Source organism: Lacerta agilis, chromosome 5, assembly GCF_009819535.1.
Source record: "Lacerta agilis isolate rLacAgi1 chromosome 5, rLacAgi1.pri, whole genome shotgun sequence".
NCBI lineage: Eukaryota > Metazoa > Chordata > Lepidosauria > Squamata > Lacertidae > Lacerta > Lacerta agilis.
This window is the reverse complement of record NC_046316.1, coordinates 95671220-95699010: the sequence shown is the minus strand read 5'-3', so window position 1 is coordinate 95699010 and position 27791 is coordinate 95671220. Positions and strand designations below refer to the sequence as shown.

General features: G+C 57.6%; 2 protein-coding genes across 4 annotated transcripts; one reads left to right on the top strand and one right to left on the bottom strand.

The window, feature by feature from the left end:
* Positions 1 to 38: 38 nt before the first annotated feature.
* BDH1 (3-hydroxybutyrate dehydrogenase 1) lies at positions 39 to 9949 on the bottom strand. Of its 3 annotated transcripts, none has more exons than XM_033150960.1 (7): positions 9895 to 9949; positions 7337 to 7465; positions 4437 to 4509; positions 3500 to 3610; positions 1558 to 1699; positions 1004 to 1156; positions 39 to 692 (listed from the first exon to the last, which is right to left on the bottom strand). In XM_033150960.1, the coding sequence occupies exons 2-7, from the start codon at positions 7429 to 7431 to the stop codon at positions 223 to 225; spliced, it is 1044 nt and encodes a 347-aa protein (XP_033006851.1). In that variant the 5' UTR covers positions 7432 to 7465; positions 9895 to 9949; the 3' UTR covers positions 39 to 222. The 3 variants fall into 3 exon arrangements, with proteins under 3 accessions (XP_033006851.1, XP_033006853.1, XP_033006852.1); XM_033150962.1 differs by lacking the exon at positions 9895 to 9949 and adding an exon at positions 8666 to 8689; XM_033150961.1 differs by lacking the exon at positions 9895 to 9949 and adding an exon at positions 7685 to 7708.
* A 158-nt stretch (positions 9950 to 10107) lies between these two features.
* On the top strand, positions 10108 to 25132 carry LOC117046413 (D-beta-hydroxybutyrate dehydrogenase, mitochondrial-like). Its single transcript, XM_033148217.1, has 5 exons — positions 10108 to 10290; positions 16990 to 17100; positions 20806 to 20950; positions 23718 to 23870; positions 24374 to 25132. The coding sequence occupies exons 1-5, from the start codon at positions 10108 to 10110 to the stop codon at positions 24841 to 24843; spliced, it is 1062 nt and encodes a 353-aa protein (XP_033004108.1). The 3' UTR covers positions 24844 to 25132.
* The last annotated feature ends 2659 nt before the right edge of the window (positions 25133 to 27791 follow it).

Sequence of the window (27791 nt, the reverse complement as noted above, 5' to 3'; positions counted from 1 at the left end):
TATTGGAAATAAATAGCACTGGTCGGAGACACACCATGCAAGGAGTAGGGGAGCCTCAAACGCTTAAATTAACAACAGCTTAGCCCTAAAAAATACAGTACTTTGACCTCAACTAGACAAGCGACTACGGGGAAATTTGTACAGAGTAACCCTTAGCATTAGTTTCCCTTCCTGGAGGTGGACACGGTGGCAGTGGGGGGCGCAGGAGTCCCCCGCCACTGCTCAGTAGATGTAGAGTCGGTCCGAGATGGCGGCCGGCATGTGGGTCATGACCTGCATGCGCAGCCACCAGTAGTAGTCCATGGGGTGGTAGCGGGTGTAGGGGGTGGAGGAGGTGAGGGCGTGGGCGATGCTGTCGATGACGGGCGAGGTGTCCGAGGAGCCGCTGTTGCAGTACGACTCCATCTTGGCGATCTGCTCGTCAAAGTACTTGCGCCCGTAGTCGCGGCGCACGATCTCCGGCAGCTCGTCCCACATCTTGTCGGCAATGGCCTGGATGCGCTCAGGGCTGTAGAGGCTGGTGCCCGCGATGAAGTTGCCCGGCTCCACGATGCACACCTTGACGTCGTGTGGGCGCATCTCGTAGCGCAGGCAGTCGGAAAAGGCCTCCACCCCAAACTTGGTGATGCAGTAGGGGGAGCGCGCCGGGTTGGCCATGCGCCCCATCATGCTGCTGATGTTCACCACGCGGCCTGGCGGGGGAAGCGCATGTGAGGGGGACCCTGAAGGGGCTGAGGAGCAAGGGGGCAGGGGCCGCCTTGGGGGCCCACAACAAGCCCCTCCTCTGGCCACAGGTGCTTGTGGGGTGGAAGCCTCAGACTCACGGTGGCTGCTGGGCAAAGCTCCCTGGCTCAGTCCTCCTCCCGATGCTGCAGGGCTCCTGACATACCCTGACCAGCAGCCAGCATGCCCAGTGGTTAGGGATGGTGGAGGCAGAGCCTGCAGCAGGTCCCAACCCCTGACCTACAGCTATGGGGAGCCCCCCCCCCCCCGTCTTGCTCACCTTTGGCCCTGCGGATGAGAGGCAAGAAGGCCTTGGTGGTGCGGATCGTTCCCCACAGGTTCACCTCCGCCACCTCCTTGTAGGTGTCCATGCTGGTGAACTCCACCTCCCCAAAGGTAGAGATCCCGGCGTTGTTGACCAGGCCCCACAGCCCTGAGGGTAGAAGACCCACGGAGGTGTCGGTCATTGCACAACCTCCTTTCTGCAACTGCATTTGTGCTGCTCCGAGGGGGCGCAATAAATGGAGCTTGAAGCCACAAGAACAGCCAAGCGTGGCTTCCTCACAAGCACTTCACAAGCCACGCTGCACCAGGTGAGCCCTCAGGCCACGTGGGAGCCACCCAGGAGGCGGCTGCAGGGCTCTGAGGGTGTTTTCCTGCTTCTGGCGTGGCTGCCAGGCCCAGCCAATGCCCAGCCCTGCTGTGGCGCCCCCTGGTGCCTCAGACCTGCACAGCCCCACATGGTCCCCCCAGAGAAGGAGGCTGCGTGGGCTCGGGTGCCAAGGGCTGCTTGACCACCTTCCTTGGCCGATCTCATGCCAGACCCCCACCTACCCTTTTCCGGCATCTTCAGAGTGGAGGTCATGTAGTCCACGGCTCGACTGACATCTTCGCTGTCGCAGACGTTGAGCTGGACGGTCCTCATCCGGTCACTCTTCATGGCATCCAGTTCCTTGGAGCCACCCCTTCCCTGCTCCTGAGGAGGGGGGGGCATTCATTTGTTTGCATACTGATTTCTTTTTACATCCTTTCAACATACAACAACATCATACAGCTCAATATTGAAATATCCCACCCTTAACCCAGAATCTGGGGTTTAGGCAATGTGTGCAGAACAACGGCAAGGTAACACAAGGAAATCTTCTCCCTGACTGTTTGCATGGAGGGAAGGACACAAACCACTTGTGTTAACCAAAAAGTTTTGTACCGGTAGGTAGCAACGTTGGTCTGCTGTAGTCGAAGCAAAATAAAAAAATTTAAAAATCCTTCCAGTAGCACCTTTTTTATTTTGTTTCAAGTTTTGTACAGTGAGGGGAGTCTTCTCTCTTCATTTTTAGCCATGTGCACATGGAAACTGTGCCATTCCGTTGCAAATGAGACTTTGTGCCAATTTGATGGTTTTATTTCACCAAAAGTGCAGTTTGCCAATTTTACTGCACCAATCTGGCAGAGGAGGCGGCATATTGTCTCTCCACCAGGGGGCAGGCAAGAGCTGCAGCCAGGGGGAAGGGTGCCAGAACCAGCAGGTGGGGGCCAGACACTCATGAAAAGGCTTTGCTCTCCCCCCCCCCCAACTATTTTGGGCCCTTGCAAATGATGACTGGGATTCTCCTTACAGGTGGGTAGCCGTGTTGGTCTGCCATAGTCAAAACAAAATAAAATAAAAAGTTCTTTCCAGTAGCACCTTAGAGACCAACTGTGTTTGTTCTTGGTATGAGCTTTCGTGTGCATGCACACTTCTTCAGATACACTGAAACGGAAGTCACCAGACCCTTAAATATAGTGAGGGATACATGACAAAGCTATCTTTAGCCATCTCACCCCTTGCCTTTCCCTGTAAGACCCTGTAATAATTGCAGTCGTTAAGGTTTTCCACACCTATCAGCTGATCCCCCATTCCCACCACCCTTCTGAGTAATACCCCTCCCCACTCCATCACTATATTTAAGGGTCTGGTGACTTCCGTTTCAGTGTATCTGAAGAAGTGTGCATGCACACGAAAGCTCATACCCAGAACAAACTTAGTTGGTCTCTAAGGTGCTACTGGAAAGAATGTTTTATTTTATTTTGTTGGGATTCTCCTGCAAGGGAAAAGCATCTCTGGCTGCAATTTGACAGTGTGGCCAGCAGGGGGAGCCCCACATCCCTCCAGAAACCCCCCCTCCAAGGCCAGACAGAGGTTTGGGGGGAGGGGGGACGTGGGTGGCGCTGTGGGTTAAACCATAGAGCTTGCTGATCAGAAGGTCAGCGGTTCGAATCTCCATGATGGGGTGAGCTCCCATTGCTTGGTCCCAACTCCTGCCCACCTAGCAGTTCAAAAGCGTGTTGAAGTGCAAGTAGATAAATAGGTACCGCTCCGGCAGGAAGGTAAACGGCATTCGCCAGAAGTGGCTTAGTCATGCTGGCCACATGACCCGGAAGCTGTCTGCGGACAAACGCCGGCTCCCTCTGCCAGTAATGCGAGATGAGCGCCGCAACCCCAGAGTCGGACACGACTGGACCTAATGGTCAGGAGTCCCTTTACCTTTACCCCAAGGGGGGGACCAGCTGCCCTTTAACTAACTTTCACCCATGCCTCCTGCTGCCCCACACTTTCTCCTGCCCACATCCAGAGGCTCTCTCTGTTTGGGTTTTCGAGGGACAGGGACCCTTCGGACCCTCAGCTCTGGACCCTCCAGGACCCCTGACAGCTTGGAGGCACAGCTGGAGGGTGGGGTCTGCCCAGGAGGGGCTTGGCCGCTCCCCCCTCCCTCCCCCTGGCTCTCCCACCCCCTACCTTGAGCAAGCAGCCGGCATAGATGATGAATCCTCGCTCATGCAGGTGTTTGGCCAAGGCGAAGCCGAAGCCAGAATCGCAGCCAGTGATGAGGACGGGCCTCTCGCCAATCTGGAGCACAAAAAAGGGGGCGTTGGAGACCCCCCAGGGAAGAGCAGGCCCACCTCCACCCACCTCTCATGGCACCATTCAGAGCCACACATCTGCAGCCCCAAACTCTGTCTTGAGCTGAAAGGTGGGTCCCACAACCTCTGGGGGGCACCCAGAACCCTCCAGGTCATGACTCCTGCTGGTAAACCTTTGGGGTCTTCAGACACCCCCAGAAATGCCAGCAGCCCCATCAAGGAAACAGAGCAGGGTCCCCATAGGGGGGAATTCCCCAGATGAACCGGGAAATCCAGGCTGGCTCCATGGAAGGATTTTCTGATGGCGAGAGGCGTTTGACAGTGGAACAGATTTCCACAAGAGGTGGTGGACTCTCCTTCCTTGGAGGTTTTCAAGCTGAGTTTGGTTGGCCATCTGCCATGGATGCTTTAGCTGAGATTCCTGCATTGCTGGGGGTTGGACTAGATGACCCTCGGGCCCCTTCCAAATCTTCAATTCCGATCTCAGGACGGACAGCTTAGGTTCCTCCAGGAAACAGCCCAGAAAGATCAGTGTTGCTGCTGGCCACAAGGAGGTACCCCAGGAGGAAGCCCCTCACCCCACAAGAGCCCCCACCCCCACCAGAAAAGGCCACTGAGCTGCCTCCCCACACCGCCCCCCACCCCAGCGCCCGCCCTTCCCTGCTGCCTCCCTACCACTCAGGGAGGGAGCTGGAGGAAGACCCTCTGGAAGCCAAGAGTAGCCCAGTATCCAAGCCTGAGCAGACCCATCTCTGCCCCTCCCTGAATGTGCCTCATCCCCTCTTGTGGCAGTGAATTCCACAGGCTCTCACCTCATCCACTTCCGTTGCGTAGGAACGCCAGCCCTGCAAGCGTGTCGCAGAGTAACAGATCTCAGGCAGGGGCCTGCAAGGGAGAAGGCAGCAGGCCACCGGCTGGGTCAGCGGAAACTCCCATCAGGGAAAATTGATCCCCAACATCATGTCCCTTCCTCCCTCCCTCTCTTTCTCAAGGGGCTCCAGCACCTTCTGGCTGTGACCCCCCAACCCCCAGGCTCATCTCCCTGCGGAGAGCAGTCCAGCTGGGGAGCCTGCCTGCCTGCCAGGGACACCTTAGTTTTGACTGCTGCCTTGCAGGGGGTGGGACTAGATGGTCCCTGGGGATCCCTTCCAGCCCTAAAAGGCCTGTCCTCTTGTGGCCACCAGAGGGAGCCAGCCGAGTTCCTATGATGGTGGTTTTGAATAACCCCCAGGTGTTTTGGAGATCTGACCCTCCTTTTCACCCGTCCCCTCACTGGGGGCAAGTTTCCTCTTTCAGAGCCAAGGGGGCTGCTGAACCTTCTGGGCCCTTGTCCATTTCCCTGCATCCTGGACTTGATGGCGCTGTGCCCACTTCTCCGGACGGGCCAAGCCCCTTTCATTTTGCCCCAGAAGGGGGCACTGCTGCAGACCAAGTCCCAGGCCGCCTCCCAGGAAATCGAGAACTTCTAGCTCTTTCTTGGGGGGGGGGGGCGCACAAGAGTCCAGTCCATGCGAAGTCGCCCAGCGCTGCAGCCCCTCCTCACTTGGGTTTGCCGCTCCCAGGAGACGTCATGGCAAGAGGCGGTTATTTTCATCCGATGACACCACCCCCTCCTCCCCAAAGGCTGGCCAGGTTCAAGGACATTTTGCTGCACCCTGGCCCCCTCCCCTCTCTTGCCTCTCTGCAGTGCTTTGCACAAAAGGAGTCGGGGCGGGGGGGGGGGGGTCCCACTCCGCAAGGGGCTGAGCAGAAGCTCTCTTGCTCTCTCCTGACCACTCTCAGGGGTAGCTCCTCTGCCCCTGATGCTGCCAACCCGAGCAGGGCCACAGTGCAGGCTCAGGCTGCCAGACGGACCCAGCATGGTGCCGTGCTGAGAGTGTCAAGCTAGGACCTGGGAGGGACCAGCATTCAAATCCCCACCTGGCCATGAAGCTCGCTGGGGGTGGCCTTGAGCCAGTCACTGCTCCTCACAGCCCTAGCCTACCTTGCAGGGTTGTTGTGGGGGGGATTAAACAAGGAGGGGGAGAACTATCTGTGCCCCCTTGAGCTCCTGGGAGGAAAGGGTGGCATATAAACAAACAAACAAGCCCCCAATTTCAAGTCATCTGGGAAAGGCTCCTCCCTGCCAGACAGAGGGACGAGAGAGCTGGTCTGGACAGACCCTCCTGCCCCCTCCATTTCTCTCCCCACCTGCAATCCCCATCTCTCTTCCTCTTCCTCCCTGACTCCCACTGCTGCTCCTGCCAGGCCCCTTGCCCCTTCTGGCTGATGTTCAGGACGAGGCAGGATCCGCCCTCGCAGCTATTCCCAGCAGGGTAATCTCATTACGATTACGGCCCGTGTGTGTGTGTGTGTGTATTAATTCAGAGAGTGCGGGAGCTGGAGGCCCGCAAGGCTGGGCGGCTGCAGGGGCCCTTGTGCCCTCTGGGCAAGGAAGCTTCCCCCTGCCAGCGTCTCCAGGCCCCAGAGAGTGCTTGTTAAGGGGCAGACCAAAATGCAGGACCCCCCCCCCCAATCTCTCTGGGCTGGAAACTCCCCCACCCCCCAGGGACTGTGGCCAAGGGTCACTCTTTGCCCCCACGTCATCTTCACCTTGCTGTTCCTTCCCAAAGGTCAGCCCAGCGGCCGGAGGGAGGGGAGGGGAGGGGGCCAGGCAGCAGCCTTGGGGGCTGCGTGTCAGGGGGACTTTGGAAAGAGGACAGCCCGTCTGGACTCTTCTGAAACATGTTTGCAGAACTGGGGGCAGTCCAAGGAGGCCACACAGAGGCTCCCAGAGGAGCCAATTCTGCTCTGCCAGAAAGGGGGTGCTGAGCGCTGCCAGGGGTGCCAAACGGAGAGAATACATCCTGGCGCCTCCTTCCCCATCCCCAAGCCTGCAAAAAACGGGGCTTGCTAGTCAGGGAAGAAGCCATTCTTGGGGAGGTCTCTCAACTGTCTGGTCCTGCCTGCTGGCTCGAAGCAGGCCCCTAAAATTTCCTGTGCCTTTGATTCCCTTAAAGATGGACACCGCACTGACCCACTTCCCCTTAGTGGGGGTCTCTCTCTCCCTCCCCCCCCCACACACTCAGCAGGGAACCCAGCCCCTTGCCAGCTCTGCCAGGTCCTATCGCCACACCAAGCTGATGGCCACACCCTGCAGCAATGCCTTGCCTCCCCTTAGAACAACCTGAGCCCACCTGGCCTTCCAGGGGGCTGAATCAGCCCCACCTAGTCTAGCAGCCCCTGGAAAGCTCCAAGGAAGGAGGGTGGAAGAGGAGGAGGCCCCTAGTGGCGCCTCAGCTCCTGAATGGGGCAGTCAGGAGCATCTTGCTCCATGGGAAATGGAACCCCCACCTCAGGATCCAGAGTCCTGGCTAATCTAGGGAGCCCCACTGGCTGCATATCCAGGAGGGCAGGGGAGGCACCTTGTGAGCACTGCTCTGGCATCTCGCCCTGATCCGGACGTCTCCGGCAGCCTTTCAAGGGCCAGGCGATGCTTCATGGATGGGGCCCAGAGGGCTCAGCGACAGCAGCAGGGGAGGCCAGGGGGCAGCTTCTGACCCCTAACGACGGCTTTCCATTTCCCAACTGCTATTCGGGAGTTGGAGAGGGCCGGAAATGTTCCCCTAACCAGGCGACTCTGCTGAAGGGCCCCTCGCTGGCCAGAGTCGGAGAGGAAGGCCCTCTACCTGTACTGAAGGGGACCCCTCTCCCTCCCCACAACGCCACTTACCGAAGGCTGGCGGAGACATCTTTCAGGTGCGAGGTCTTGGTGGCCAGCTGGGCAAGGGGCCGGGAGATGCGTGTGGCCGCGAGGATGGTTGCCATGGGTGTCTTCACAGCCGGAGTCTTCCTCTGGGCTCTGCAAGAGAGGGCAGGAGACACCTCACCTTTGTTTGCTCCAAACCTTTATGGCCCCACTGGCTTCCTAGCCATAAAACAGGGTCCAAAAGTAGGGAGCCTCCCCCCCATCAAGATAACAGCAGGCTCCTCACGCAATGTCCAGCCCTTTTGCCTAAAAACACAGAAGGCCCTCTGTGCGCGCAATGTGCTTTTGGGTGCCATCACAAACCCAGGGCACCTGGTTGGCCACTGCGGGAACAGGGTGCTGGACTCAGCTGGCACTTGGTCTCATCCAGATATGGGGCTCTTCTCGGGTCCAAGACCCGATTTCCCTTTGCGGAAGACAACGTGGCAGTGGGGGCAAGCAACTGCCTCTGGGGGGGGGTCCTTCTTGCAGCCGCAGCCCCTCCTATGGGCACCACCCCTGTTCAGGATCTCTCTTGTCCATCTGGGCCCCCCCCCGGTGGTCTGGTCTCTGCACAGGAGCCCCCTGCTGTACTAGCACCCCAAAAGCAGTGCACCCCACCCACCCCAAGGCATGTCCAAGGGGGGGTGTGATGGGGCTTGGGAGGCAGCAGGGCAAAGAGGGGCTCCTCCTCCTGGGAAATGCTGCTCTTGGGGCTGTATAACTGGAGATTGTTTTATGGCAGGACTCATAAAGCCAAGCAGCAGGCGGAAGTGATGGAGCTGGGCTCAGGGGAGGGGAAGGTGGCCAAAGGGCCTCCTCAAAGGAGGAGAGGGCTAGCAATGGCCACTAGCCAGGATTGCTCTGCTCTGCCTCCACAGTTGATGGCCAGCGGCTGGAAGCCACTGGAGGGGAGAGTTGCTCTTGCGCTCGCTCGGATGCCCCTTGGGTTTCCCTTGGAGGTACCTGTTCAGCCACCATGAGAAGAGAATGCAGGACAACACGGGGCCTTGGCCTTGGACCACAGAACTCCGTTGGGACTTGGGGGACCATCCCTCTCAGGGTGAAGAGGAGTGCCAAATGTGTGGGCACAGCTTTCCGTGGCAGCCTTGGAAAGAGCAGCCCCCAGCTGCTTCCCCCTGCCCCGCCTTCCCCATGTCCCGCCTCAACTACCCCCCACCTTTGCCACAGGTTCACCCACAGGTCAGCCAAGACCCCTGAGGGTGGGGGGAGGGGAAGGGGAGAGGCAGAGAAGGGGAGGTGTGGCCACCCCCAATGGATGCCTCCTGCCCTGCCCTGCCCTCTGCCATTTACCTGAGAGGGGCTCCATGCTCACAGAGAGGGGAGAGCACAGCAGCTGCCTCCCCAGAGCTGGGAGGGCAGGAGCCCTTTAGGAGAGGAGCAGGAGCAGGAACAGGAAGGACAGAAGCAGGAAAATCATGCCTGGGCTCTGGAGAACCCTTGGGTCAGTTACAGCGCGTGGGGAGGACTCTCTCCACTCACCCAGAACCCAGAGGGACAAAGCACCTTGTATGCAAATGCGCTTGTGTTGCATCACAAGAACAGCAGGCCAGGTGGGAGGGGGCACTCCAAGGGGCTTGACTGACCCACACGAGGCCAGCCTGACCCCTTGAGAAGCTGCTGCCTCTTGCCATCTCTTGTGGCAGTGAATCCTGCGGGCCAACGTGGAGAAGGGCTGCCCTTTGCTTGCCAAGCTGCCTTTGCAGAATCCAGCTCTTCCTGGTGCAGAACTGCAGCGCCTTGGAGGCAGGCAGAAGATGCAGCCCAGCCGGCCCTGAGAGAGGGACGGAGCCCAGCAAGGCCTTCCCCAGGGGTCAAGGGCAGCTGGGTGCCAGGTGAAGCTCCCCAAAGACCCCTGCTCCCAAGCACCACTTGGGGTATTCACATGCAAGAGGCCGGGATGCCCTCAGCCCTGCATCGGAGGGTTGGACTAGATGAGCCTTGGGGTTTCCTCCAACCCTGAAACCCGCCCATACCATTCATTCTGTATCCGCCTCCTGTCATAGCTGCTGCCTGAGAAGGGGAGCGCCCCCCCTTGTGCCCAAGGCCTCTTCCCTGGGGGGGGGCAATGGTCCTGCTTGCCCCCCCCCAACCAGTGGAGCTCGCCGCAGCCTGACCGGGGAGGGGCAGGGATGGCGGCATCGGCAGAGGGGGAACCGGGCGCTAGGGCAGAAAGCAGGCGCGTCGTGCGGTGCTGTGCCCGGGCCTCCTGGCTCCGGAGGCGCGGGAAGCGTCGGTGGCGATGCGAAGACGGACGGGCCTGGAGCCGGGGCTCGGCCGCAGGGCCTCCCCGGGACGCACCTGCCGCTCGCCGGAAGGCCGGCCGGGAGGCGCCGGGACGCGGCGGGCGCTGAGAGGCTGAGCCGGGAGGCTCGTCGGGGGATGGAGGCCCGGCGCCGCCCCCGCCCGGCTCCGTCGAAAGGGCAGGCGGGCCAGGCCGAAGGGCAGCGGCGAGGGGGGCCCCCTCCCTCGCCATCGCCGCCGCCGCCTTCTTCCCGGCCAGCGACGGGGCGCCTCCTCACCTGCGCGCTCTCCCTCGCTCGCTCGCTCGCTCTCTCTCTCTCCGGCGCTGGCGGCTCCCGGGCTGCTCCTCGGCTGCCGGCGCGTCCTTCCCGCGACTGGCCCGGCCTCCTGCGCCTCCCGCCCGGGCGAGGAAGTGAGATCACGCGCCTCTCTCTCTCGCCCGCCCGCCCTTCGCTCCGCCCGCCTGGCGCCACGCGGAAGAGATGCCGCCGATGCCGCGGGTCGCCGCCTCGCCCGCCCGCCTCGCGCTCGGGCCGGCAGCGGCGCTCCTCCTCCTCCTCCTGCTGCTGCTGCTGCTGCTGCTCTGGGTGCCGGGCGTTGGCGTTGGCACGCTGGGCGTCGCGCTGCTGCCTCTGCTGGGCCGCCGGCTGCCCCGTCGGGGCGGCGCCCTCGCCGTGAGTAGCGCTCGGCGGGCGGAGGGGGAGAAACGGCGAGAAGGGGGCGCCCCAACCAGACGGGGCGCGAAGGGGCCCCGGGGCTTCGGACTGGAGCGCCCGTTGCCAGAGGAAGCGGAGCGGGGAGCTCTGGGGCTGTGGCGCGGGCGAGCGCCCTGCTCAGGAGCAGTCTACCCTGGAGCCGAGGGACAAGAGGAGGGCGCAGCGGCCCTCGCCGCCTTCCTTCGCGCTCTCCGGGGCATCCCTGGCCGGGAGGGGCCTCTCTTGGCCTGATCCGGGAGGGCGCTGCTGGCTGCGTCCCGAGGATGAGGCTCCCACTGGTCCCAGCTCTAAACTCTGCCCGGGGCACCACAGGGGCATGGCTGGCCCAAATGGGCTCCCACGTGCTGCCCTTTGCAGGCCGGGAGGGGGAGGGGCGCTGCCAGAGCCTGGCAACGCGGGGGGGAGAGGGGAGCCTACCCCCCCCCACACGACATACTTTATGGCTTCCTGGGCAGGGAGCCCCGTGGCTCAGTCCAGAGAGCCGGGCCTTGCTTGGCTTCCTTGCCCCGGCCAGGATTCCCACTCCCCCCCCCGCCCGCCCGCAGGGCTCCCCTGGAGGGCTAAGGAGCCTTGAGGAAGCCCCACCCCACCCCACCCCTCACCTTGCTCCCCCTCCCTTTCTGTTTGGATCTGGAGTTTCAACTCTGCGCTCTTCCCTGGGACAAGTGTCTCCATCCCAGCAGCCTGGAAGGAGCCCCCCCCCCATGCAGATAAGGAGGATCCTCGGCCCTCTTCTCCCCATGACAGGGGCTTAAGAAAGGGCATCTGGTGGTGCAGGAGCAGGGCAGTGCCTCTTCCTCTGCCTTGGAGACAGAGTCTGTGCTGGGGGGGGGGGGCTATGGTCTGCCCAGCCGGCCCTCCTGCTTGTTCCTCAGGCCTCTCTCCCTCACACACACACAACCCTGTGAGGTAGGACAGGCTTGCCTCAGACGCCCAGTTCCCTTCGGGGCAGAGTTGAGATGTGGAGTTGTGCCTCAGAAGAGGCTGCTGGATCAGGCCCAAGGGAGCCCGTCCAGGGCCGGTGCGAGGGTTTTTTGCGCCCTAGGCGAGATCACCTTCTGGCGCCCCCCCCCCCCCGGCCAATTGAAGGAAGGAAGGGTGAGAGAGAGAAGGAAGGAAGGGGTGAGTGAGAAAGTGAGTGACAAGGAAGGAAGGGGTGAAAGAGAGGGAGGAGTGAGGGAAGGAGGGAGGGAGGGAGGGAAAAGAGAGAGGGGGGAAGGAAGCTTGCTCTTGCGAGAGGCGGTGGCAGGATGAGTGTCCCAAAAGGAGCGCTTTCGGGGCACTGATCGCGTCGCCACCTCTCGTAGGGGCAACCGCACCTCCCTTCTCCCAGGCTCTCTGTGGGGTGGGTAGAGGGAAAGCAGCTCAGGCGGAGCCCTCCCTCGCCGCTTGCCCCAAAGCAGCGGGGCTAGGCAGGAGCTAAGCATCTCCTGCACAGCCCTGCTGCTCCAAAGCAAACTGCGAGGGAGGTAACCGGAGCCCTCCCTTGCAGTTCGCCCCAAAGCAGCGGGGCTGGGCAGGAGCTAAGCGGCTGCTGCCCAGCCCCACTACTCTGCGGAGGGGGGCGGAGACGCCCGTTTTCGGGCTGCTCCCCCCTCCCCCGCCACTCTGCCGCTTGCAGAGTGGCAGCGGGGAAGCGGCGGGGCAGGCTGCCCAGCGCCCCCTCCATTTTGGTGCCCTAGGCAATTGCCTAGTTCGCCTAAATGGACGCACCGGCCCTGAGCCCGTCTATTCCAGCCTCCTGTTCTCACAGTGGCCAACCAGGTGCCCTTTAAGGGAAGCCCAAAAGCAGGATATGAGCCCAAGAGCTATTCTCCTCTCCTGCACTTTCCCATAACTAGGATTCAGGAGCCGGGCTGGGAAGGGGAGAGTCTAGCCAACATGGCTGGTACCCCTCAGTAGCCATCTCCTCCTCCTCCTCCTCCTCCTCCTCCTCCAATACATGGCATTTGCCCAATCCTCTTTTAAAGCCACCCAAGTTGGTGGCTGTCACTGTCACATGTGGCAGGGAGTTCCACAGTTTAACTGTGTTCTGCATGAAGGAGGACTTCCTTTTCTGTGACCTGAATCCTTACACATTCATTGGGTGCCCCTGAGTTCCAATGTTACAAAAGGGAGAGAGAAACTTTTCTCTACCCTCTTTCTCCATGCCAGGATAACTTTACAAACCTCCATCAATGTCACCTCTTACCTTTTCTCTAAGCTAAAAAGTCCCAAATGCTGCAATCCACGCAGCCAATTACCGGTACTTAAAGCTTCCAGGGCAATTTACAGCTTAAAACATATCCAATAGCAAGAAACTTTACAGCAGACTAAAACTTGCAAACTGAAACAATGAAAGCTGTTCAGTTGCGTGCGGGGGGGGGGGGGCGTTGTTGGGGTTTTGTAATATTTCCTGTTTCTTGTTTGCTGCCATGAGAATCATTGCTTGAAAGGCAAGGTGCAAATCTTCAAAGTAACAACAATTGTGGAACCACTTTCAAGGAAGACCCGCTGCCTTGTAGGCTAGGAAGAAAGCCAACCCCCCTTCCCTGCACCCTCTTTGCGGCGGGTCAGCGAGACGCCCTGGGTGCCCCAGAGAGAGTGGGGTGGCATAGAGCCCGGAGGTCCAGCGTATCTGCATCCCCAAAGCCCCCAGGGAAGAGCCCGGCTCTGGAGCCCCTTCCTCTCTGGCTTGAAGGGAAAATCAAGGAAGGAGCTTTTTAATTCTGTTTTGTGATTGATACCATAAAGCACATTTGTCAAACCAATTAAAAACCTTTCACTCCTATTTGCTTTCTTGCTTAACCAATGAAAACAAATATTGCCAATCTTGGGCTGGGGGTGGGGAAGGTTGCTTCCTCCTCTCAATTCAAATCCTTTGATTATGACAACATAACTCTGCACATTTTGTATTTCTTTTTTTTAATAAATGAAAAATTTTCAGTGCGTTTCCTAGTACCAAATTTTCTGTCACATTTACTCTGCAATCAATCACAGGAGGCTGTTCTAGAGTAGTCTGCTGGCAATTGGAGAAATGATGGTTCACAATGGGGTCATGATCATTGTGGTTAAATTCTGAAAAACCACATTTTGTGATTGCACTTAATTAGCTACCTGGAGCAAGCCGGGAAGGCAAAAGAAAGGGGAGGCGGGTTTTTTGGGGACACAGAAGACCACGGCTAGCACCTGTGTGCAAGGAGTCTTGCAGTGCTGTGAGACCCAACCCCAAAACTGGACTCTGGGCTGCATGAAAAGCAGGGCCTGCACAGCAAGTGCCAAGTCACTTTGGGCAGCCCTAACCAGTCTCCTAGTTCACAATGAAGGAGAGGAGACGGGCTGGGTGTGTTTGTGTGTGTCCAGATTTGCAGGAGGGCTCAGCAGGCTGCTCTGGCCTGCCAGTGGTAGAAAGAGTTAAATACGAAAAAGAGACCCCTGTGTTGCAACTTCAAGCAGGATATGAAAAAAAGGCAACACATGGACCAAATAATGTAGGGCAAAATATTTCTTTATAATGTCAAATAATATGCAGCGAAGACAGCGTTCCAGATAAGTACACTGTTTCGGTGTAATCTTCTTCAGTTCATAACTATAAAGAATATCAAAACAGAATATATACATCTAATCAATCATATAAAGGATCATATAAAGGATAATGCTCCGCATCAACAAGAGTCCATATTGTCCAAAATAATATTCAGAAAAATAAAAATATAGTCAGAAAAATAAAATAAAAATATTGTTAAGAGAAATAAAAATATCATACCTTAATATACATGCTCCTTACGTGGAGTAGTGGTCATAGCCGTATGTAACCACTACTACCTGACATAGAAAGCCCAGAGCATGTATATTAAGGAGCATGTATATTAAGGTATGATATTTTTTTTTATCATACCTTAATATGATGATGAGGCTGGTTGTGGGGGCAAAAGGCACCAGGAGGGGGCAAGGAAGAGTGGAAGCCCAGGCCAGTGTGACTTAGCTCAGCCCCCGCCCCATTGCTCAAGGGAGTTGGGGCTGAGCCGGCTGGGAAGTGGGCCTGTGCAGGTTCCCTCCCTTGCCCCGCCTCTCCCAGGGAGCGGAGCACCTTTGGGCCCCCGGCTCCAGAGAGTGGGGTGCCCTTTGGCTACAGCCACAGTGCTTGTCCACGGAGCACCCCCAGAGGTCATGTGAGTTGGCCGTGGTCCTTTGGAAGGGGTCTGTAGGGAGATGCACATGGCTGGTGGTGGCTCTGAGGGGCCTTGTCTGGAGCAAGCTGAGGAACGCAGAGAGCTGCCTCTTGCCAAATGGGACCCTTGGCCGTCTGGCTCAGGACTGGCCGCACTGACCGGCAGCAGCAGATCTCCGGGGTCTCAGGCAGGGGGTGGCCCCAGCCTGGAGGTGCTGCCGGTGGGGAGGGGAGCTGGGAGACCTGCATGCAAGGCAGGGGGTGTGCCCCACGGAGCTACAGCCCTTTCTGGATGCTATAAGTCATAGGGCCGTAGAGTTGGAAGGCTTCTATGGCCCTTGAGGTCCCTTGCAACTCTACCATTCTACAATTCTAGACACGTTAAAAACGTCGTGAAAATGCTCTTTTTAAAATCGTTTTGAAAAATGCATTGAATTTGCTAGCGCTCACCGTCTCCATCTAGTGTCACAATTCTATATTTCACTTTACAACACATTCAATACTTTTTATTTGCCACCTTGTGGCTAAGTCCTCCTCTGAGCCAGCAGGGCCTCCTTTGCTGTGGCTTTGTTTTGGATGCATGCTGCTGGAGTTTCTTTTCCTTCCGGCTGATCTGCTGGACCAGAGTTGGCCTTGGGCACCTTTGCCTCAACTCTAGAGAACAGCATTTGCTTAGCCGTTTGCACCGTGACACCGAGGGCTTCTGGGGGGTGGTAGGGTTGCAAGATAGTTGGTCAACTATTTTTTTTTAGAAAATTGGGGGGATATACATTTCCAGCATGGGTTGCCATATGCCTGGGTTTCCCCAAACATTTCTACCAATCCTCAAATATTCCATTTGGACGTTATTTTTGGGAGGACAAATCCACGATATGACCAGGAAATTCCGGGCATATGGGAGCCCTAGAAGTTGAGCAATTTGTGCTTAAAATGTGATCCAAACAATCCTAGGTCCCTGTGTTCTGCCTTAGCTAGCCTGGAGATTTCCCACTTTATTGCGCTCCCAAAGGCAGCATCTGCTGAATCCCCTTCAGGTGTGGCTCCATCCATTGGTCACCCCCCCCCCCCGTTAAGCTGGATTGTTGACATTTGTTGATGTGGGGAAGGAGGGCTGGCAAGGACTGTAAACACCACGGGTCTTCTTGTTCCTTTGTGGGCTTCAAAATAGCTCCTGTCCTTGCTGCCTTTGGCCTGTTTCCAGAGCCGAGTTCTCTGCTGGGTCTGGGTGGGCAGGCCGTGTCCTGAGAGGACGTTCCAGGCTGGGTCACACTTTCCCTCACCCAGGGTGACGCAGGGGAGATGCCACCGCACATGCCAGGGCAAGCGGGCTCTTCCTCGCTTTGCACTTCCCATTCGCTTGTCCTTGAGAGCAGTCGGGTCAGGTGAGGGCCTGCCTGCCAGTTGCTCAGCAGCTTCCCAGGGTGGGGCCCAGCCCTGCAAAACCGGCTCTTGATCTTGCTTGGCAGCTGAGGCATGATCCTTATCGGCCGCCCGCCACAACTTGTCACGGCTGAAGCTCATTGCACAAGGCGCCCAGGAAAGAGTGGCAGGAGAACGGGCAGGAAGGAGCTCCTCCCCTGACTTGAATAGGACCACCAGCCTGGCCCTCCTGGTGCAGGAAGGAGGAAGGGGCCCTGCCCATTGGGTGTCTCTGCAGCAAACGCGGCTGGGGCCACAGCCTCCTGCCTCTGCGCCTGGTGCCCGCATGGGAGCAGCTCTTAACCCTCGCTGTGCCACCGGACGTCCTTCTTTGCAGTGAGCCACCACGCGGGAGGCTTCTGAGTCAACCGTTGGAGGAGGAGGAGCAACACCTCTGAGCTTGCTAGGAGAGAGCAACAAGTGCGGCAAACCACAAAATGGGGTGGGGTCAGGGAGAGGGTGACCCCCTTTGTGACTTCAAACTCTGCTCTCCTGGGGGGCTTGGCAGGGCATGCTTCCTCCCCGTCCCTCTGGGCTTGCTCTTGCCTTGCCTCTTCCCATCCTTAGCTGAGAGAGGCAGGCAGGAATATTCCTGCTTCTTTAAGGCCATCAATGCAGGAGAGAGAGAGAGAGAGAGGCCCCCTGCCTTTGTTGAGCCTCTTAGGATCCGGATGACAGAGAGGTGTGGGAGCAGGAGAGCTGGATCAGGACCCTCCAGTTGGGAGGGTGGTTGGGTGCAGATGTCTCTCAGGGTGGGTCATTGGGGGAGAGAGGCCAACATTTCACACACGCACCCCGCTTGGCCCTCGTGCTGCCGCAGAGGGCTTTGCGATGAAGACATGAGGCTCAGGCAGCTCCTGGTGCCTTCGCACCTCCTTCCCAAAGCTGGACAAGTCCTAACTAGGGAAGCAGGAGGGCGGGAGCCAACAAAAAGGCCTCCAGGGCTGCAAGTGGCTTTGGGGCCGCCATGTGCTGGACCCCTCTGATCTAGAGCTTAGAGATGATCTCTCCCTGTGGCTCAGCCTTGCCTGCTCCTCCTGGCTCTCTGCAGCCTCTGAGTGGCGCCTCTTCCTGTCTCCCCCCTGCAGGCCGATGGGAAGGCCGTGCTCATCACTGGCTGCGACAAAGGCTTCGGCCAGGCCTTGGCCAGGCGCCTCCACGCCGAGGGCTTCACCGTCTTTGCCACCTGCCTGCTCAAGGTGAGGGGGGGCTGCTGCTGCCCACCCAGCTGGACGAGAAACGGGCTCAGGCTTTGGCCAGCCTGCCTTGGATACTGGTGGCCCCACAAGCCAAGAGACAGAGTATGGGTGCCCAAGGAAAGAGGTCCGACTAGCATTGGGGGGGGGGACAAATGCATGGGGGGGGAATGAGTGCTTCCTTCCATAAGGAGAGAAGCAGCTGCTGTGCCCACCCTTCAGAGCAACCTTTCCCAACCAGGTGCCATCCAAGGGGTGCTGAACTACAACTCCCACCCTCTTCCTCCTCCTTGACCATCGGCTCCACAACCTCTGGAGAGCATCACTTGGGAAAGAGGAGACCGGGGAGGTTGAAACCAGGGAATGCTCGCATTTTTTGCCCCAAGGGGGGTAGCTTCACCCAGGGGTGGCATCCCAGCTGTGGGGGGTGCCATTGCTGTAAGCCGCTGAGTTTTATTGGCATAAATTCAGGAGATAAGCCATTTTTGGCTTACAACACCGTAAGTGGGTGTGGTGCCAGCCCCCCTGCCCACCCCCAGTAGGGTGCCTGCTTCATTGTGTTCCCTTCTTGCTGCGGCCACCAAACGGCTGGATTTTGCGGGGGCAGATTGACTTGGGGTGTGGGGCAGGTGGGTGCAGATTAGGCCCCTGGCTGTGCCCAAGGACAGAGCCCCTGAGGCCGGGGGGGGGCTGTGTGGGCAGGTCCTCCTGGGGGAATTTTGGAGGTCAGGCCTGCCATTGCCCCTTCCCAACCTCCTGTCCCACAGACGGGCCTTGTCTGCTGGGGTGAGGGGGGTGGAGTGAGATCTCTGTGCCTGAGACAACTGCCGTTCTTCTTTTTCTTCCTCCTCCTCCTCCTCCTGCCAGTGAGGGCCTTTGGGTGGCCTCCTCTCCACCTTCTTCCCCACCCACAGCTGGTCGGTCATGCAGCCGTCTCCTTTGTGGTGCAGGCCGGCCAGCCAAGGTGACCTCCCTCCCTGCCTGCCTTCCTGGGAGACCTGGCAGAGCCAGTGAGCCCCTGCTGGGAGCCGGCCAAGCCTGAAAGTTTCCATCCCAAGTGAGGTTGTGCCTGGCCCTGTTGCCGTGGAGACGGTGATGGCTCACTTTCACTTTCCCCACTGCAGGAGCAGCAGGTGCAGGGTCTTCATCACAGCACCAAGCCTCGTGGCCTTGTTGCATTGGGCAAAAGGCCCTTCTTCTGTGCAACGCCAATAAAACTCAGAGACTAGAGGCCTTTTGCCCAATGCAACAGCCTCAGTCGCCTCGCCTGGGTCCCTTGTAAACATCCGGGGCAGCGGGGGACATCCGTGCGCAGGCAGAGAGAGGCCCCAGGACTATTCCTCTGGGCTCCTGATCCCCGTGGGACGGCTTCCCTTGAGCCCCTGAACCCGTTTGCAAAGCGAGGACCTTCCCCTGCCAGATTTTGTGTCTCCTGTTCCCAGAGGACGGTGACATTCCTGGCCACCCCCATCCCAACTGCCAGGCTCACCGCCTCAGAATCGCCTCTGGGGATCCTCTGTTCTCCTTGCAAAGGGTTCGTGTCTTCCCTGTGGTTTCAAATGAAGTTAGGCAACCACTAAGCCCATAATATGCCCTTGTTCCCAAAGGCTTTCCCTGAAATGCCCATCAGCCTCTGGATTTGCACAATCGCAGGAATGGCCTTACTGGTTTCAGCTGAATCTGCAACCCTGTTCATCTGGCTGTACGCCCTTTGGTTGTGGGGCAGTTTATGAATCTGGAAATCCCTCCCGATGCAGCCGGCCCACATCCTCCATCTGTTGAGAGGACAGCCGGACAAGGCGTCTCCTCTGGGCTGCCTGGACCTTTGGAACAGAGAAGGGGGAGCAGGCCGCTGAGCTGGGGGGGGCAAAGTCCCCTGACCTGCCTGGTGGAGGGGAGTGGGAACACCCACCAAGGACCCCCACCCACCAAGATGGATGCATGTCTAGGAAATAATATAATAATAACAATAATTTATGACTTATACCCCGCCCATCTGGCTGGGTTTCCCCAGCAACTCTGGGCAGCTAACAACAGGAGATTAAAAATACATTAAAACATCAGTCATTTAAAAAAAACTTTCCTAAACAAGGCTGCCTCCAGATGTCTTCTAAACGTCAGATAGTTGTTTATTCCTTTGACATCTGATGGGAGGGCGTTCCACAGGGCAGGCGCCACCACCGAGAAGGCCCTCTGCCTGGTTCCCTGTAACCTCGCTTCTCGCAGGGAGGGAACCGCCAGAAAACCCTTGGAGCTGGACCTCCGTGTCCGGGCTGAACAATGGGGGTGGAGACACTCCTTCAGGTCTACTGGGCCTTTGAGGCCGTTTAGGGCTTTCAAGGTCAGCACCAACACTTTGAATTGTGCTCAAAAACGTACTTGCTGGCAGCAGGGGATTTACCCCCGCCTCCCGTTTATTCCTTATATTGTTGCATGCCACCCCAATCTCCAGTTGGTGCGAGATTCCAGGGGTTCCTGGCACTTACTTGGGGTTTGTGTTTCCTTTTTGAATGAAGCACAGTAGAAACTGTGGTGTCTTTAGGAAATACGGTTTATTTATACATGAAGGAGGGGCTCAAAGCATTAACAGAACCTCTTTTCTAGAGACAGTCCCAGATTTACAGAAGCCACCCCCGTTTCTGATTTGACCCCGGAATGTCCGGCTTTTCCTTAGGACATCTCTATTTTCATTGGAGAAAGGTTGGAGGGGATGGAGTTATGTGACCCCCGAGCCAAGGAGATAAGTATAGTAACTATACAACCTTTAGAAGACACCTGAAGGCAGCCCTGAAGAGGGATGGTTTTAAATGTTTTACCGTATTGGCCCGAATATAAGTCGCACCTTTAAAATTCGGGGGGGGGGGGGAGAGTACCTGAATATAATCTGCTCCCTTTAAATTCCGCAGGCACTCACACCCGTTCCGTTTATCTGTATGCCTGTTTCAGCAGCGATATTGTAAAAGCCAATTTTTGTAAGGTTGTGAATTTAAGATGCACTTAAACTTTTCATGGTCAGAATTTGGGGGGAAAGTGAGGCTTATAATCAGGTCAAACTGGTATTATGTTTTTATATATGATGGAAGCTGCCCAGAGTGGCTGGGGCAACCCAGTCAGGTGAGTAGGGTATAAATAATCAAATTACTATTATTATGATGCATCAGGGTGTCCCTCTTTTCATCAGAGAAATGTTGGAGGGTATTCATTAACACGCCAAGAGGATCTGGTTTCTCCCATAGACACAGCCTTGGATTCAAACAGACATCCACCTTTGCTCTGTCTCTCTGCCTTCTCCCAGTTTTCTTGCTTTGCATCTGGCCAGCATCACTGCAACTCTCAACTCCTTTCTAACTGCGAGACCACCCATTTGCCATCTCACACAGAGCCCCTTTCCTTTGTTCTCTTAATGGCCCATCACCCAAGCAATCTCCCCCTTGGGAAGCTAGCCTGGCTTGTCTTTTAACACTTGCTGGATCCAGGGCTTGGCTATGTCTTGGCATTCAGCCTGCTTTCCCAAACTCATAACACTATCCTGGTTTTCCATTCCCAGATACACAAAGCAGGTTTTAAAACACAGTTGAAGATACTGCCCTCTTTCTTCTTTCCCCTGATCCAGGGGGCCCTAGGAGTGGCTTGGAGTTGGGGGGGGGGCTCTCCTGGCAGGCTACAGTATTGTGGGCAAAGGATTTCTTTCCTGTGTCTGTTGAGCAGGACCAAGGAGGAGATGGTGCCCGGCAGCTGGAGCGCCTGGGACCCTCGGGGCGAATGCACGTCCTGCAGATGAATGTCTGCAGCGAGGAGGAGGTGGCCAGGGCTCTCGAACTCGTAACCGGGAGCCTGAAGGGGCCTGAGCAAGGTAAGGGCCCTCTGGCCAGGGACTGGCTCTGTGGGGGCCACGTGGGGGCTGGGGTGTCTCTGCTCCCCTGGAGCCTGGCATCCCTGGGGCAGCTGTGTGGCCAGAGGGACCTGCTTTGTGTCTGTGGGGTGGGTGGCAGAAGCCCCCCAGTGCACCGCCAGAGACACTGAGGGGAGGCTCATCCTGGCTGATCCTGAGCAGGCAGTGGGGAGGCTTGAGGTCAGGGGGCCTCAGAGGGAGGTGCCTCAGTTCCTGGAAAAGAGGCAGCGAAAGGAGCTGAGCTCCCAAGATAAGAACATCAGAAGAGCCTGGCTGCTGGATCAGGCCAAGGAGCCACCTAGTCCAGCATCATCTTCTCACAATGGCCAACCAGATGCCCCCACGGGAGGGAAGAAGCCCACAAGCAGCAGGACCTGAGGGCAAGAGCAGCTCTCCTCTCCTGCGGTTTCCAGCTACTGGCATTCAGAAACATCACTCCCTCCAGCTGTGAAGGCTGAGGCGAGCCACCCTGGCTGTGAGCCATCGCTGCCTCCTGTGGGAGGGAGTTCCGCAGTTTAACTATGTGCTGCATGAAGAAGTCTTTCCTTTTCTCTGTCCTGAATCTTCCAACATTCAGCTTCATTGGATGCCCATGAGTTCTGGAGTTAGGAGACAGGGAGGAAAACCTATCTGTGTCCGCTTTCTCCTGCCTGGCACAATTGTATAAACTTCTACCATGGCGCCTCTTACTCTAAACTAAAAAGCCCCTCTCTCCCAGTGCATGAGCCAGGGTTCTTCCTTGTGCCACATGGCTGCCTTTGTCCTGGCATCTTCCCTTTTGGGGGGGGCATGTCCTTGTGGGCAGGAAGGTGGCCTGGGGGTGGGAGAGCCGGCTGCCCCCAGAGCCCCCAGGCGTAGGCTGGCTTTTGTTCCTGCACTGGGCTGACAGTTGTGGGTGAGAGCCAGGGGGAAAAGGCATCTTAGCTGCACAGCAGGCACCGGGGTGGGGCAGCCTTTCTGGTTGCTGCTGAGCCCCACATTCCCTAGGGCAGGATGAGGTCAAGGAGGATTGCAAAGAGCAAAGGAGGGCAAAGGCAAGGCAGAGAGGACTGTGCAAAGGGCCACCTCCACCCAAGGGAATCAGCAGGAGGAGCAGAGCAGGGATCAGGGCCAGAAGGGAGGAGGAGGAGGAGGCTGGGCCAGAGCAGGGAGGGGGCTGCCTGTCTCCAACAGGAGATGGAGCCTGCCTGAGAGAGCCAGGCAAGTGAGAGGCTTTGTGGGCTCCGGGCAAGGAGCCCAAAAGATGCCCTCGGCTGAGCCAGCCTCAAAGGACCCCTTCTCTGTGCAAGAGGCAGGAAAGGAGAAGCCCCCCACCCCTGGCTGTGAGCTGCCCGCAGAGACCTCTGGCCCCCACCCCAAACGCAGAAAGGGTCCCCCAAGTTTTGTGGAGGTGGTGCTCCTTCTTCTCTGTACAGGATCCTTCTGACTCAGAGACTGGGAGGTCAGGAAGAGAGGGCTGTGAGGAGGGGGGAGAGAGCGAGAGCTGCCCCATCTCTTCCAGACCCCTTGAAGGAGAGAGGGGGCAGCAGAGAGACCCCCTCAGCTCACCCAGCTGTGGATCTTGGCAGCCCCTGGGATACTCACAGAATCAGAGCATGGGCGAGGTGGGAGACTCATCTAGTCCAACCTCCTGCAATGCAGCACTTGCCAGAAGGTCCTTCAGTGGATCTCTCTGCCGGAGACATTCCTGCTGGGAGGCTCTTCCAGCCTCTTTGCCAGACGTCTTTGGGGGCTGTTGGGGCAGCAACGGGAGAGAGGAGGGGAAGCAGAACCCCCTCTGCGCTGTTGCACCTCTTGGGGCTCAGAATTCAAGGACAAAAGACACTGGGAAAGAGGGAATGGGATGGATCTGTGGGGAGGAGGAAATGGTGTGGGATGGAGACCCCATGGCTCCCCCATGGATGTGCTCCCCCACCAGCCCTACTCATTTCAGCGCAGAATGTGGGGTGGGTTTAATGGGTAGGAGAGGAGAGGTTAATTGCAATTTATCCCTCCAGTGGGGATTGAGTTTCAAAATCCCATTCTTGGCAGCAAAATTAAAAGCGTAGGAATTAGGCTGGCAAGGCTCCTTTTGAGCAAGTCCAGCTTCATGAAGCAAGCTGGCTCCCATTTCTTACTCCACTTAACAAACAATCAGGCAACAACTTGTAAATAAGTTTAAATATATAACTTACTTATAGTCTTGCACTGGTTCACAGCAATGGCAGCAGTAAAAATTATGCAGGGAAAAGACTTCCATTTACAGTATAAGCAGCTTCAGGCATGAACCTGAAATGAGCAAGCAGAGGCAAGTCTGCGTCCAACACTGGTCAAAGGTGGGGGGGGGAACAGGAAGTACTATATGCTCAAGGGGAAATGACATCACACAGAGCCCTGTCTACCAATTGTGTTTCTATGGTCTGAAATATGTGCCAATCAGCAATACAGCTCTGTGGTGTTAACCCCTTTCTCATGCTAACTAGCAAGAATATGTACTTGTTACATTGGGCTGCTAATTTCACACCCGGAAAACCTTTCTGTTGGATTGGGGCCACTTCCATCCTAGAAGTAGGCTTTGAGGCTGCCTGACAGGGATGGCGTCTCTTGTGTTTCCCCTCCAGGCTGATTCTGGAGGTGCCTCTGGGTCCCACTTTGGGCCATTTGGGCCCTGGGAGGGGGCGGGGAGAGAGGGGGTTGGGTGTCCCCAGGGGCAGAACCACCAGGACATGTCTCCTGCTTTGCCTGACAGGTCTGTGGGGCTTGGTGAACAACGCCGGAGTCGCCTCCTTTGGGGACGTGGAATTCACCAGCGTGGAGAAGTACCAGAGGGTGGCTGAGGTCAACCTGTGGGGGGCCATCCGAGTCACCAAGGCTTTTCTGCCCCTGATCCGCAGGGCCCAAGGTACAGCACTGGTCCGCCTCCTGGGGGACATCCTCTCACTCCCCGGTGCGCTCGGTCCCTTTGCCAGGGCTTCCTGGTGCAGAATTGGACCAGCAGTGGCCTGGGAGGGCCTGTCACAAGCCCTGGCAGGAGCAGCTGAGGAGACCCTGCAGGAGGTGGGGCAGCTGGGACAGGATCCTACGGCTGCAGGATACCTCCCTCCAGATCTTGTGGCAGATGGGTCAGCTCTGGAGCTCAGCTCAAGTGGGCAGCCTCAGCCAACATGGATTTGCTCAGCCCAAGGGACAGTGAGACTTTGGGGCATCCACCATGGCTGACCTCCAAAGCTGGCTTGCAGTGAAATGGAAAGTAATTTGGGTGAGGCGTGCTTCTGAGCACGCACAGAGTTCCTTTCCCTCCTCTCTCAGTGACCTTTCCCTGTGGCCTCTGCCCCCCCCTTTGAGAAGGCTGGCCCCAGAAGGGCTCCCTCCTTGCCCAGCGCCTGCCTCTCTGCTCCTCTCCAGGCCGCGTGGTCAACGTGAGCAGCATGCTCGGCCGCATGTGCAGTCCTCTGCGCTCTTCCTACTGCGTCTCCAAGGCCGGCCTGGAGGCCTTCACCAGCTGCCTCCGCCAGGAGATGTACCCCTGGGGGGTGGCGGTGGTTGCGGTGGAGCCCAGCAACTTCATCGCGGCCACCGGCATCCTGACCCGGGACGGAGTCCAGTCTGAGGCCGAGCAGATGTGGAGCGGGGCCAGCGCAGCCGCCCGCGCGGATTACGGAGAGGCCTACTTCGCGGAGCAGGTCCGCCGGATGGAGGGCTTCGTGCGCAGCGGCCTGAGGGACACCTCCCTCGTGCTGGACGACATCACCGAGGCGCTGACCGCGCGGCACCCCTATGCCCGCTACAACCCCATGGAGGCCCACTGGTGGGTCCGTCTGCAGGCCTTCACCCACTTGCCCACGGCTCTGGCCGACTGGCTTTACGTCCGCTAGTCACTCGCTGCCCATTGGCCTGGTGCCCAGTTTGGAAACAAACAATTCCTGCCTTGCGTGGGGTCGGACTCTTGGGGTCCCTTCCAACTCTACAATGCTGTGGTTCTAAGATCCTAAGCCCACATCTTGGCAGCCAGCCTGAGAGTCATCCTGGCCCAGAACTAGCCACAAGCCAAGCCCAAGGGCCTCCTGAGGCTGGGGAGGGTGTCTCTAGGCAGCCCCTGGCAAAGAAAGTAAACTCATCGGCCTTTACATTCTTCTGGAGCAAAGCTGCTGGGTGGGGTTTTTTTTTTGGGGGGGGGGGGTTGTTGGCGTCTTCCACTTCTGGCACCTTCTGAATGTGCCCACAACAAGCAATGTGGTTGCCAGGAGATCCTGCATTGGGTGGGGTGGGGGAGCCATCCAGAGTGTAAATGGGCCACTGACTACTTGCAAGGGTGCCAGCTAGCACCCCTCCTTCCCTCCCTCTGTCCCTCCATGCCAAGGAAGCAAGTGGCTGCCTCTGCTCTGGAGGCCTCACAAAGAGCTGCTGCTTCTTCGCCCGCAGTTGCCTGGGCAGGACCTGCCTCTCACAGGGGGAGGCTCTGAGGTGGGGGGCTGGGGGATGTCGCTCAAGGAATTCCAGCACCCACAGAAAGACAAGGGGATCCCTAGGGCAGAGCAACTTCTGCCTTGCGCTCAGGCGTGGCTCCCAGGAATGGCTGCATCAGGGCCTGGGACATGAGGACCCTCAAGCCCCCCCCCCCCCGGAGTAATTCCTAGCCAGGCAGCTCCAGGCAGCTTGGACCCTTTGATCCGTCGAGCCCCCTCAGGTTCTCCCCTGAGCAAGAGGAAAGGTCTTGGCCCATTGGGCTGCCTGCCTGCCGGATCAGGCCAAAGGTGGCCTATCTGGCCCAGCCCCCTCTTCTCTCAGTGGCCAACCAGATGCCTCAGTGGGAAACCTACAAGCAGGATCCGAGCACAAGGGCAACAAGCTCTCCTCCTGCGCTTTCCCTGGAGGTGCAACTGGAGATTGAACTCAGGACCTTCTGCATACAAAGCAACTCTTACCCCCCCCCCACTGAGGAACATGGGCCTCCCCTGCAACAGTGGATGGAGAACAAGAACACACAGATTATGGGATGGCAGGAAACCCTCCTACCTTCCCTGATCTCCCCTTAGCCACTGCTCTAAACCAGCCAGGGGGCTGCACTGGGATTGTCCCGAGAGCCAAAAGGTGGGGTTTGTGGGTTCCTTTAAAGATCTCTCATAATCCAAACAAATGTGGCCAAGGTGTCTCTGGGCATACACAGAGTGTGTTAGGCGCACGCACACATGCTTACTGAGTCCTGGCCTGAGCAGGCAGCATTTCTGCGTCAGAAGGAGCCACAGTGACCTCCTGGCTCTTCCATTTGCAAAGGAGCACCTGCCCTGCCATGTCCCTCACGCCAGCTGGACCCCTTGGCAGGCTGCCCCCTAAACAGGGCAAGGCCATGGCGGGCCCGGGAGCCGCTCACCCAGTGGGCCTCTGGCCAGCCCAGGCATGCGCCAGCTGCTCTCAAGCCGTGCGTGTGATGCTGGGAACAAGCGCATGTAATTGGACTCGGCAGTCGCAGGAGGGCTGGGCATAGTTTCCCACTGCAGATTCTCTCTCCAAAGACCCCTTGTGCCAACGTACAGAATTGCAGAGTTGAAGGGGACCCCAGAGGTCATCTAGTCCAACCCCCGCAATCCAGGAATTGTAGCTCGCACAGCAGCAGCCCTTTACTTTTCTGTGAGGGGAGCCACGCTTACCTGAGCACCGTGGGCATGCAAGGGATTGGGGGGGGGTCTGTGTGTAACTTCACCCCCCCCCACACACACACACCCAGCATGGCCTTATGTCTGCACTATGAAATCAATGGCACACAATGAGCACCTGATCATCTGCACATTGAGAAAGAAATAAAGTGAACCATTTCAGCCCACCTGTGTCTCCCTGTCTCTCTGTGGGTCTGATCCTGCTGCCCTCTGGCAGAATCCACCCTTGTCAGAGGAGGAAAGCCTTATCCAAGAGGAAGGTGTGACGGGGGATTTCTGGGTTTTGACACACAATGCTGGTTCTCCTCTGGTCAAGAGTGGATGAGCTGAGCAGCCCCTTGTGGTGGGGGGCAGAGGAAGGAGGTGGCTCTTTGTTGCAAGGGGAGTCGTGCCCTGGATGGAGAGGGGCTGCCATCTTTCCTGGCAAGGCTCCTGTGCTTGCAACAGGGGTGGCACAAAGCAGAAAGGCTGCAGCTGCCAGTCCTGATCTCCCACAGACACACCCAGGAAAAGGCAGGAGAACCCGGAGGAAGAACTCCAGCAGAACCAGGCTGCAACCAAGCCAAGGGGGAAAAATTGAAGAAAAGAAAGCATTGCTAAAAGCATCACTACTGCTAGATGGTGGTGGTGTGGTGGTGGTGCTTTTATGACATAACTCCCACTCTCAAAGAAGCCCCCCCTGGATGTTTCGCTGCTCAGTTGCAAATGGCCCCCTCTTGGGTCGGGTGGTGGAGCGGGTGGATTGCCTAATCTATTTCAAATAAGGTTCCTACTAGCAGAAATTATTAATCTCAGCCAGTTTTATGAATGGAGACTCAGGGAAAACATGAATGAATGAATGCTAGAATGAACACTAGATATTATATGAAAGTGGTTTAATTGCAAATGAAAGCCAAACCAAGGATCACACACATTAACCAAAGAGGCGCCAGGTTGCAGTGCCTGGCCAAGCTGCGAACTGCCATCATCTCCAAGGCACAGAGTCACGTGGGCAGAATCAGGTCTTGGGAAATTACAGATAGCTATCAGAAGTGGAAATGGGACCAAATGACAGCTATCATTGCACAAGGCAGGCTTAAGCAGTATGTGGACCGAGAACTCCCAGAAGTGCAAGCTGGATTTCAAAGAGGCAGAGGAACCAGAGACCAAATTGCAAACATGCGCTGGAT